This window comes from Sturnus vulgaris, chromosome 4 (genome assembly GCF_052056855.1).
Source record: "Sturnus vulgaris isolate bStuVul1 chromosome 4, bStuVul1.hap1, whole genome shotgun sequence".
Classification (NCBI taxonomy): domain Eukaryota; kingdom Metazoa; phylum Chordata; class Aves; order Passeriformes; family Sturnidae; genus Sturnus; species Sturnus vulgaris.
In genome coordinates this window covers 9196888-9209848 of record NC_142246.1, presented here as the reverse complement: position 1 = coordinate 9209848, position 12961 = coordinate 9196888, and the positions used below count along the sequence as shown (strand labels likewise).

At 36.6% G+C, this 12961-nt stretch overlaps 1 protein-coding gene across 6 annotated transcripts in view; it reads right to left on the bottom strand.

The window, feature by feature from the left end:
- Positions 1–12961, bottom strand: part of RGS12 (regulator of G protein signaling 12) — a 78177-nt gene that overhangs the window by 38542 nt on the left and 26674 nt on the right. For 5 of the 6 annotated variants that reach the window (XM_088163064.1, XM_088163066.1, XM_088163065.1 and 2 more), the window contains exon 3: positions 4019–4040. In XM_088163064.1, the coding sequence (XP_088019190.1) occupies positions 4019–4040 (22 nt within the window). Of the gene's footprint in view, positions 1–4018; positions 4041–9889; positions 10655–12961 lie in introns of those variants that run through there. The other variant, XM_014895282.2, reaches the window with a different exon arrangement.

Sequence of the window (12961 nt, the reverse complement as noted above, 5' to 3'; positions counted from 1 at the left end):
CTTCACTGAAAGCCATCCTTCTGAATCCATACCAAGTTCAGCTGAAACGTCCCGGAACCCATTGGGTGCAGATTAGTCTGACTGTACAGCACATTGTTCCTCTGCAATTTTGGGATGAGGGAGGCTAATGCATTTCCCCACAGCAATTCCTGGGAGCCTCTAACACCATTCTAAACAAATTGATTCCTTACCCTCGTGGCTTCAAGCAGAGGGAAGCAATAGTATACTTAACACAAAGCATTATAAAATGCTACATAAATAATTTAAGGAAAAGACCTTTTGCCACTGCTGCTAAAGGAACCTGAATTATTTATGCTACACTGGAACACAGCTACAGTGAGCACGCACCACCAGCAGAACTGACAAATAAGTCACATACCTGTTAGAGGAAATAATCCATCTGTATTTATAGTGTATAAAAGCATAAAGTGTTTTGCTTTATTTTGCATTTAATTGCAAATTTTTTGCCTCACCTTCTTCAGTTACCTTTAAAAATACAGTTTTACATTATTTATTACTGCAAACATCAGATTCCTTTCAGAAAGGTCTTTAGGAACACTTTTCCTTACGAAAACTCTTTCCAAGTGATGAACACTAAAAGCAAAAGATCAGCAGAAACACAACAAAGTAGTATCTTAGGAAAAGATATGTGCATATAGTATCTGTTAGGCTGAAGTATTTGGAAATAACAGACTTGAGCTTTGTGGAACTGATCTCTGCAGGGAATAGCAGGTGAGAACTGACTCAGACATTCTCACTAGCTCAGACACCTCACCACCTCTGTCTGGAAGATGAATGATGATGGTACTTCTGTTAGAGATCCTCTGACCCTAAGGTTTTCCTTTTCCAAAGTGCCTTCCAGGTATAAATAGCCAAGTCAGGCATTAGCTGGGGACTATTGATCATCCCTGTGACAATTCAGATGGCACAGTGCTCAGAACATCAGGCACAGCCTCATGCTGTGTACACACTCCCACTGCTCCCACAGTCAGCAGCAAAGGACACTTTGTGAGGTGGGAAGGAAGGGAAACCTGCTAATTACAGGTCACTGTAGTAACATAAAATGGTTCCTGCCACTCCTAGAGCTGAGGTGCTGCAGATTAGTTCATCTACAGCACTAATCTGACATCTAAGCATTATTACAGTTTGCATTCTGATTGTCTGCAATTCATTACACAAATCAATTACAGTTAAGAGCTACCACTGGTCAGCATGTCTGGAAACAACACTAATTTACACGTCAGCTATCTTGCAATGCCCAAGTTCAGAGTTTTGGCTGATAAGAGCATCCCAGCCTTGCATAAGCTGGGATGTAAAATATCAAATAAACACGGGGTAGATGGTTTCCAGGGCTGGGCTCTAACATAATAAAAGCTTCATTGACTTTGGAAAGAAAATGTACAAAGAACTGGTGTGCCTCTCACCATACTGAAGAGAAGCATATAAACACAGAATTGCTTTTTACACATGAATTTTCTTCTCAAACTAAAGCTTAACAACACTATTTATAGTATCTAGTAATATGTACAAATACTAATATTAATAATACCAAGCAGAAGAGAAGGTCCTGGAGAGACCTTAGAGCACCTTCCAGTACCTAAAGAGGGCTACAAGAGAGCTGGAGAGGGACTTCTGACAAGAGCAGACAAAGAGTAATGGCTATAAACTAAAGGAGATTTAGATTGGATATAAGAAATTTTTCACTCTGACAGCAATGATAACACTGGAACAGGTTGCCCAGAGAAACTGTAGATGTCCCATCCCTGGAAATGTCAAGGCCAGGTTGGATGGCAGGGGGGTTGGAATGAGTTGACCTTTACAGTCCCTTCCAACCCAAATCATTCTGTGATGACAAAGATTTAGTCTAGGAAGGGAAGTATGCAGCACTGTACTAATGGTTACAACTGGTGAAAATTTCTCTGAACTAGACATATCCTAAAATGTCTAAGTCTACTATTTGCATAGTAGTGAGATTAAGGAAAACTGAAAAAAATTCAGTGTTGTGCCATACTCAATGCAAGTAAATGCTAGAAAATGTAATTCACACATGAATCAGAACTTTTTAATCAATGCAGCTTGAAATGAATTAACAATTTATTTAATTTCACTTTTTCTGATTACAGTCTCTCTGGCTCCTATTTTTCCAACCCACTATCTGGGTATTTATGCATTGATTCAGTATTATTCAATATAGTTCAACTACCACTTTTTACACAAATTATACCCCTTCTTAAGTAGCATTTAACAATGAAGAGAGAGTTCATATTAAATTATGAACCAGCTAAAAAAATAGGGAATATAACCCAGCAGAAAATTGCACATAACTTCTTGGCTGTTCTTTCACCTCTGTAACCTTACATGACCCTTAGATTTCATGAGTTCAAAAAACTGCATAGAATTAATTGTGGAAACAATTACCTACAGATTTGGAATAAGACACAAGTCATATTGGAAGACCTGAAAATAAGTGGAATTTGTAAAATAAATTTTCCTCTGGAAGGATAAAAATCTTGAAATTATTATTGTACAAGTACTATCATAGGGATTTCCAAGTCTGGATAAGCAACAAAATAACTTTCATTAACATAGAACCAGAACTCTCATGAAGACAAGAGACATTGCATTTTACCTACAAAAAGATTAATAAAATCTTTGGTCCTCAACAACTACATACACTGTCAGAAAATCTGTGGTCTGCTTTGATTTTTATATCCAACAGGTAACATGTTGGGGGAAAAAAAAATGCATCTTTTTCCCAGAAGAACAGAGTCTACATTTTAGAAATAGAAAGCAGAATAAACACTATTATTTTCTGGTTTGTTGTTTTGTCACTTTGCAGACAAGACAGATACAACACAGACTCTCCCTTCTCATCCAGACAGAGGTACAGTAAAGCTTTAGGCTGTGTCAGCAGTAGAGAAGGAAAATACCTGACAAAGTCAGCCACTGGAAAATGGTTCCATCAAAAGGACCAAAACAGTAATATTTTTCTTAAGTGCAGTTTTAGTCTTGCAAGCAATCAGAAATTAGGACGTGAAGAAGTTTTGTAAATAGTATTGCTAATTTTCATTTATATTTGAATGTAATACAAAAAATTATCCTTACCATTTCAAATATTTTTTCCAATTTCACTGCACTGATTACAACAACAGAGCACAACACAATTACTGCAACACAGCTTGTTCCCTTTTGCCCTTTCTATTTAATAAATTTGTCTTGAAATCTTGTCAAAGAACAACAGATGCAAAAATACACTGAGTTTCTCTGCAGGATCAAGTGAACCTTCTCCTGCCAGAGAAGACAAGGAGAAAAGCCACCTCCCCTATACCTTACACTATAAAAATTCCTTTATTCCATCAAGGAAGCCTTTTTAAATTGTTTCAATAAATTTCAAAGCTTCAAAGAAATCATCTTCTAATGTTTAACAAAGAGTGGACATCCTTTAAAACATTAAAGACATGTTAAAATCAAAACAAACCAGTTTATATGCAATAAAAGGAGTTTACTCAGAAGTACTCCAGAAGTGCAAAAGCTCCATGCTGGGATTTTACAAATGACAAATTACTCACCCCCTCCTCAAAAAGGATCACATTTAAGAGAGCTGGACCTCAACAAAAGCACCAATTCAGTTTACAACTGAGAAGCTACAGCATCTCTTTAAAAGCAAACGAGGTATGTAAAGGACAATAAAAGAGAGAATGAGATTTTATCTACCATCCAGTTACACATAGGTCTACCAGCTCTGCCTCTGTAATTATGTATGAAGAAGCATAGTTATAATAAAAACGTGCATATAGAAATGTAACATAAAAAAATATTATGCAAATAAATCAGTGAAAGTACGTGAACACATGCCTGCAATATTTTCACTGGCACAGTTCCCAAAGCAGCCACAGAGTTCTGCACCACCTTGGACTTACATCTTGTAACATATCACATAATTTACCACATATTATGTTGTTTAATGTGGAAAATTGATTATTTTTCATTATAAAAGTAAAGACAAGTTTCAGCTTACCTCCATCAGAAACAGTTGCTGACTGCAATAAAAAAGAAAGAAAGAAAAAGTGTTACTGAAGTTTCATGGCAAGTATCAGAAATCTTTGAGCTTCACTTAGTATTTGCAGTGTTAGCTACTTTTATCATCTTATTAATAACAGATAATATTAGAGAGGAACATCTAAAGAAGCCAGCTGTTATTTCTCACAGTTGTTTTTTTCCCCAGCATGAAATTCACCCCAGGCCTTTCAACCACTGCTGTCCAGGGATTTGATCCCACAAATATTTACTGGAAGAAGCATTTCCTGCTATAGTAGCTACACTGCTCCCAAAAGTCCTTCTTAGATAGGCAGAGACAATCAGCTGGTACTTGTGACAATGAAGATACCTAAAACTGCAAAGCCTGGAAAACAATATGAATCAAAACAATACTTCATTCACTTTAATTTGCTGTAGTATTTGGAGATATGTAGCATTAAAATGAAAATTCAGTGTTTTGTCGGTCAGGTGACTCTAAAACCTTTCCCTGACGGTGACTTCTGACTGTCCCAGAAACAAAAGGATGTTCAGAGTGCTTGCAATAGGCTAGAACTGAACTTCCAGTAAGTAATAACTGCTCACCACCTGTTCCCATATTGACCATCAGGTTTTCAAGGATAATTAGAATTCTAGTGAAATGATCAGTGTATGTGCTTATCTACCCTAAACTTCTCAGCTTTGATCATAAATGGCCTCAAGGCATCTAACACCTCATTAAATCCAAGTCCTGACCACTTCTCTCCAATGCTTGAACCTTGACACTCAGCTGAGTAAAGGTCTGGAGTATAAATGATTTTTAGATTTAAGTTTCCATTGATTTTCTAAAGACTAATACAAAGTATTTTTACTTTAGTTTGGCCAATCTTTTCTTGGTCTTTGAAAGTGTCCTTGAGCCTTTAGGAAACCTTCTAAATAGTAAAGAAATACTCTTCATTTGTACAGCTCATTAAAAATCTAGGAAAGAATGCCTACAGTATCCACAACGTCTTCAAGGTCGGAAACGCAGAAGAAAAACATAAATATAAACACAATTCAAGCTAACAGCTACCTCTTCATAGCTTGTATTTTTCAGCCTTGGCAACAAACACTCTCATTCTTCTTCAAAATCCACAAAAACTTTTAGTATTATCTTCTTTCTTTCTCCCTTTCGCTGCAGGCTCTCACACTGCTGTTAACACTCTCTGAAGAAATTGTTACAAACTGTGGCCTCACCATTCCCATCACCAGGAGAGGATCTGATCTGGTCTTCAACACAAGTATTCTGGGATTTTCAAAGTCTGAACTAACTTCTATTGACATCATTCCCCTGGTGCTAGTTCAGATAAGCACAACTGCACTTCTCATGAAAAAGATTTTTAAAATGGAAAAACACTGACACTTCTTTCTTAACTACATAAATGCTTCTGGATCTGTGAAGCATAATAACATAACAAAAAGTATATCCAAGCATCTCTCTTTAATAGCTTTGTTTCAGGTAATAGAAACATAATTCTGGTTACAATCCTTCAGCGAGGCTTAGGACATCTTTCTACTTCTATTTTGTACATAAGTTTAGTGATCATGTTATGCATTCAGAAGTCATAACTTAATAAATGTTTGTAATTTAGAAAATTTAATTTGCATTACTGAAATCTGGTTTATAAATGTGATTGCTTCTAATTTCTTATTAACATCACTGTATAGCACCATTAATGAATAAACATCTTCAATGTTATTTCTCAAAGAATGAAGAAAAGGATGACTCAAAGTAAAGTAATATTATCTATCAGTTTACACATTACACAGGAGAAAAACCCCAAAGTACATCCAAAATACCTATATTTTAGGAATGGTTATTTACTTGGTCAGCTTTCATGAATCTAGATTCAAACACCAAGTACAATTCTTCATGGTTTTGTAAGGTATAATGCAAAATTAACAGAATTTTCATAATAGCAGAAATAATATTCATACTACTTCTGTCAAAAACTGAGAAGCTAACAATTATAAAATATAATTTTAAGGAGACAATGGTGCAATTTCATAGAACAGCTCAATCATTAATGGACACAGTTTTATCTCAATCCATTTAGCATAAGTTAATGCAGTGAACTTTCTACACCCCAGGGGTTGATTTTTCATGTTTATTTTAACTGCTTTGTCTACTGCATGTTACATTGCATGTATCAGCATCTTAAAATCTCTCCAAGCAAGGCTTTAGTAATTTTTATGTTAGAACACTTGAGGAAAGCACCTATAGGAGAAATATATTTTATATTACAGAGTCACTAAATATACCTATTGTGTTCCAAGCATTTTCCATTTATTTCTATAGATCCAGAATAAAATATAATTTAAGAACATTTCTTTCAATTTATCTGTGTAGCTAAGTCCACCTAATTCAACAAAACCTAGAAACTAAAGCTTGTAATTACTGTGTAAGAATTCACAGTAGTATGTTCAAACTACCTTTGTGAGTACTTAGAAATCTCAGTATAAATCTGTCAGAAATTGTATGCCGTCCACATTCAGACAAAGAAGTTTCTCTTCTAAACTGTTCAGCTGAAACTTGTCTAGATTTGTCTTTGAAAGGTATAAGTTGCAAGACCAGATTTTTTTAAATACTATGATGATCTCATTTTAAAAATACACTTTATGTTGGGGGCTGTTTTTCATTCTTCAGCACTCATGTTTCCCACCACTGGAGGCTCTTCAGGACAAAATTTGATCTACTACACATAAGAAGTTTGATTATTTGATGAAATTTAACACTACAGACATATTAAGAACCATCTATTGAAAAATATATGTATCAGAAAGCTGTAAAATTGAACAGTAGGTAGCCTTTTCTGAAAGAGGAGGAAGGACAGGGCACAGCTCTGTGCCAGTTAGGGCTAATGTGAAGATTTTTGAAACAGTATTTAAGTGTTTAATTCCAAGTGACAGAACATATAAGTTGTGAATGTACATATGAGGTATCATCCAGAGATAAAATCTAATTGTATGAAACCACCAAACCTTTCACTAACAGATAAGAACTGAAATTGGTTCTTCAAATTACCCCAGTTACCAAACTGGTTTAGGAAAAAGCCCATGGTATATGCCAGGAGTCTGATGGTAACAAATTACCAAAATTTAAAAAATAAATTTAATTTAGGAAAGCTAAAATGCCTTCCAGTATATCTCTTCATGGGAGCTCTGCTTGCTCATCCAGCTGGATTAGCAGCCGAGTTACACAGACACCAACACACACCCCGCAGTGTTGGGGGATGCGACTCTGCTCCAGGGACTTCAGGATCTTGATCTCTGTGACCGAGAGAGAAGCTCAGTGCCAGGGCCAGCAAGCTGGAGAGTGACCTCCCAGTTACCACACAGCATAAAAGATGCTCTAGGTCTCTCTAAAATGGCAAATGCTTCAGCATATATTTGATAGCATAAACTTCTGAATAAGAGAAAACATGTTACATTTCCCTTTGCATCATCTCTCTTTGCTAGGTGGAAAAACCAGAAGGGCCCGTGAGCTTTTGATGTTGTGTTCAGATCTGCTAGCAACAAATCTAAAATAGCTTAAGCTTACAGTAATTATCAGGGAGAAAACTACGCTGTGAGTACCTCACTTTTTTCCCAGAAGTTGACAACATAGAACCTTGCACCAACAACAAGGTACAAAGGGAGGGAGGGCATAGAGGAGAATAATTCATAAGGCTGAAAGTTCATAAGGTTGGAACAGGCTGCATCTTTGAGCTTCCATGGCCTATAACCTGCTAGATGTGTGCAGCTCTGCATGAAGTTTGTCTGATGACATCTTTCAGGTGACAGAAATTCTTATCCAGTTATCCATCTTACATATTCTGTTTTACATGGATCAGGTCCCAGAGCAGTGTCCAATTCAGCCATAACAACATCATACAGAAAACAAAAAAAATACCCTACCTATAGCCCAGATACTACACTGAGCAAATAAATCCATGTGTACATCTACCCAGGTAGCACAGTACAAAAATGTCCTTTTTCTCCACCTCAAGATTTGTCACTCAAGTCGAAGTCATGTTCAAATACTGGAGAAGAACAATGGGAAAGAGGGGGATACTGGCAGGGGTGACACATACTGGGAAATGCCAGGCCTCAGCAATAAAATGGAGCAACATGAAATCATCATTACAGTGGGGGTGAGTGCCTTCCTGAGTCAAAAAATACATCTCTGTTTCCCACTCCTCCTGAGACACAGAGGGTAAAATCTGTAAGGAGAATGAAGACGTATTTCTCTCTCCTATTCTAACAATGACAGAATCACAGACTAAACAGAAACCACTATTCTTTTCTTGGGCATCCAGAAAGATTCAGAATAAAAAGGATTAAAAATGACCTCTCTGTTGCCTTTCCAAATTACAATTTCTTGCAATACAGGCATCGACTCCTTGCTGCATCCAAAGAATTCTCTGAGTGCTGCCAGAATCTGTTACTTCCCCAGTGCAACATCACTTCACACACTGTTTTTAAAAGTCCCTGTAAATATACCTTTCAGGTTAGAATAGCACACCTAGCTCCACCAACCTTCTAAACTAATTTTCTCATACGGTTTCAGTATAGAGGATAACACTAGGAAATCTGTTGGGTTCTGAAGACTTACAGGCTGAATACAAAAAGCCAACTTTCAAACATTCTGTCACCTATCTCAGGGAAAGCCTATCACTCAGCTGACCGTCTGCTGGCATCTAGCTTTATTCAAACTACTTCTTAAATCACCTGAAGCAACTTCTCCTTTTGCCAAGGTAAGAATTATGAGCAGATCCCATGGTCTTCAGTCACATTACTCCAGGATTTACATGATATATATGTATTTTTAAATACATTACAGCATCAACATAGTTTATGCCATGAACTCCAGTGGGCTCTAGGAGAGGAGGGAGATCATGCCTCAAAACATGGTACATACAGTTCTAACATTTTAAATAAAAAATAAAGCCATATTACTCATCAAATATTGCTATTTTTTCCTTCTAATGAATAATCTCAAACATACTTCTCACCTAAAAAGTAGCTTAACACTACTATAGGCTTTTTATCCCCATTTCAAAATTTTATTGCAATTAATTTCATGATTTAGAATTGTTTGAGAAGAGTGCCCCTCCAGAATGCCACTTAAAGTAAAACTATTACACAATTTCACTTTTCAATTCTCTACCACCAAATTGCTTTTATAACAGTTAACACAAAAGCATTCTATATGTAAGAGTTCTGAAGAAAAACATACTGTACAACTACTGTACAATAACTTTACTGAATACATTCAGTCTAATTTTGTCAAATATCTGAATCTATTAAAACAACATATGAAGAATAAATGATGTGACATTTGGAATTCCTGTAAGAAAAATGTTCAACTTTTTACCCCAAACAAAAACAATCCTATCACATATAAACACGGTGCCTAAAGTGCCAAATCCATCCCTAAAATAATTTTTATAAAGATAGATTAAAAATATATACAGTCTTACCTAAAGATATAATATTGATGTAATGATACAGAAAGCATGTACAAAATGCACTGCACAGAATTAAATAATAGGCACACATTATAAAAATACTGGGGTTTTAGCTTTATATTAGGCATAGTTCATAAATACATATCAAAATCTCAGTGTTAGCTGGTATAACAAAATTACTTTTCTCTGAGAATAAAACCCAATGTTTGCTTTTACAAAGGAATTTTAACTCAAATACTTTAAAGTAAAAAAGCTTAACGGCTAAGCAAGAAGCATTCTGAAGCTGATACCATTCTTCTCTAATTTCTTGCCAATAACAATAGCCTATTCTCATTTCTCACTGCAACAATGCCTTGCTTTAGCTAAATATAATTCATATCACTTACCCGCTCCTCGTAAGAAACAGCAGTTATTTTTCCTAGCAGTACTCTTCCTAAATTCATCTTCACTTAATATGGAAAAAGCATTTCCTTAACACGTCGGCTTCTCAAAGATTAAACTAAAAAATTCAACGCTGTTCCATGCCTGTACATGCCAGTAAAGTTTAAAGGCATTTCGTATGAAGTTCTATTTTACTCCCTTTATGTTACCAATAGCAACAGGCCAATGCAGGAAGCTGTGGTTCGTCAGGGATTCAGATTAGATCTCAATTATCTCTCACCAGAAAAGCTCGATCATTTTATATAAATCATGCTGATTGTATTTGAGAACGTTTCCTATAACAAATCAGGAAAATAAAATGACGCTGAACCGTATGGTAGTCCTGTATTCAATAAAACAGATTTCCAAGACAGTTTCCAAAAAAACACTAGTTAATCACCCTAACATTAGTTAGAGAAACATTTACATAGTAAATCACTATTTTCAGAGGTTTACATAATGCAAGCCAGAACTAAATAGGACCTCAAATAGTCCATTCTGCTTAACTTTTCAGTGGCTAACACTATAAACTGCACATAAAAATCCGCAATACAAAGAGACTTGGTGCACTTCATTAAACCTAGGAGTAGCCTCTTGCCTCTAAAGACAAAATTCTTCTTTCAGAACCCAACTGCAATTCTGCCCTTCCTCCCTCACGACCTGAACCTGTGCTCAGCTGATGTCAGGAGAGTTCTGTGCACGGAGCCTCAGGAACAGAGAGCAAAATAGGCTCCCTGTAATGAAAGAGGGAAGTGCAACTCACTTGCCTGTGACAGCGGTGTCTTCAAGAGACTCTATATGGAAAGTACAGCATTTCAGGAAGTTTGCTGCTGTCCACAACAGTGACAGTACCTAAATCACTCACTGCTGTTATTTTTAAAGCAACCAGAAGACAACTTTCTGCCAAAAATAAACACCAGAATTGCAATCCAGGAGTGATTATTGGGCATTTTTATGCTAGTGGGATGTCCTTAAGCCCTAGGTGGATGTGCCAGTAGTCATTTAGGAAAGAGGAACTTTCTGCCTTGTTCAGTGCAGAACGTGGAACCCCCCACATCCATACAGCTCCTAGGCTGAGCCCCTAATATACAAACAGTCCCGTGAAGAAGGCAAATGATACTTGGAACTTATGGAGAGAGAAAATGAGAAAAGAGAAGAGCCTTTACTCAATATTTCATGGTGAGACCGACTTGCTACAGCCAGTATGTAAAAGCCTGAACATCTTCCCATTTTTTATTTAGGATGAAGAAACTTGGTTAACAGAAAAACTTCAATCTTCTCAATTTAGAGTGATCAGGGAAGAAATATAATTCACATGCAGATGAAGCCTATTCTAACAAGAATTTTAGAGCCATAAGCCAATTTCTGTGATGGACAGTTAATTTTTTGATTGATTACTTGTTTGTTTAGGCATACCACCACAGCTCTGAATGTTCCTACAAGCGTTTAATACCATGACAAAATGCAATGGAAACAAATGGGTGGGTCAACAGGAAGAAACATCTCTTAAAAAGTACAAATTACACCCTCCATTATTCTAGGATTTCAGAATCAAGTGCCCTATGATACTTGCACAGAAGAACAGTTTTACTGTGTGTGGATAAGTATTCAAGATGTGCAACTTTATAAGGAAAAAAATGTCAGAGCTGTTTAAATACTGCATTTTGTTTGACACTAAACCAAGTGGGATGTAGAATGTATTTTCAGTATCAATACTTTAAGCAAACAACAGCAATATTATAAATAATCGGGTGCATAATAATCCTTAAAATGGATGAGTAAAAGTCACAAATGGATCAGAAATGCTTGAAGAACTTTTCCATGATCACCCCTTTGGGGTAACACAAAACAGGACTTTTATCAATAGCACTTACACTGAGCACCCAACCTAAATCCTCTAGGAATCACGTAGAAAGACCAAAAGTCCTTGTACAATTTGAACAGGTGAGCATGTTACCCATAGGAAGGAATAAGAGAAAAATAACCCCACGTGCAACAGTGAGATGTGGCTGCAGGAGCAGCAGCTCACTGGAGCAATTGCAGTGAACATTGCTGGGAACACTGTGGGTGGGCAATGTTTTACACACCCTAGGCACTCACACTCAGCATTGTAAACCTAATAATCCCTTCATTTAAACAGACAGTAAGAATTGTTGATTTTGTTTCACTGAACTAAGCACTACACGTCCACGTTTTTTCCATGCAGCGACTCTACTAACACTGAAAAATAAGCTCTAGCAATTAGCCAGCAGCAGTTAATGATCATGGCTATGAAGTGTCATGTGGCACCGAAAGCCCTTTAAAAAAATTCATATCCCTCTACATTTTCACAGCTTATTTCAGCAGCTACAGATATAAAATCTTGTGATTTTCTGTAGCATATTTGTAAATCAGGCAGGCAACTCAGAGGTCAAAGGTCAAAAGCAGAAGGAATGCTAATTTGCAAAGCTATTAATGGAAAGTGTTAAAATATGGTACAACAGCTTTAAAAGCCTTATTCAGACACACCAAGGATGACATTTGTAAACCCACATCCATCTGCTTAGGAGCTAAACTGTGGGAAGGGGTAGCGACCCCAGATAAGGTTGAGCTGTTTTTTCTCTCCCACCCTCCCTCCACTTCCTGCTCATATTTGCTTTTGTACATTTGTTTTCAGAGCAGAAAAAGCTGAAGAGAAAGACAGAACGACAGGGAGCCTGGATAACTTTTAACTTGTCAAAAGATTAATAGGATTTATTATATCTCTGGCTCCTAAAAGAAAACACACACAAAAACCACCAGGCAACCAGAAAGAGGCAATTCCCTGGACCAGCTCCTCATCACACAGAGTCCTAAATTAAATGAGACATTGGCAGAATGCACCACCAAAAATCTTAAATTGTATCAACTATTGATTTTTTTTATGTCATAATAAAGTAACAATAATGACTTGCAATGACAGCCACATGTTAAGAATATGATTTAACTCACTGACTCCAGTTACTAAAATAAAAAGCAGGAGCATCAAAAAGTCTACACATAAATTAAGAAAACTCTGC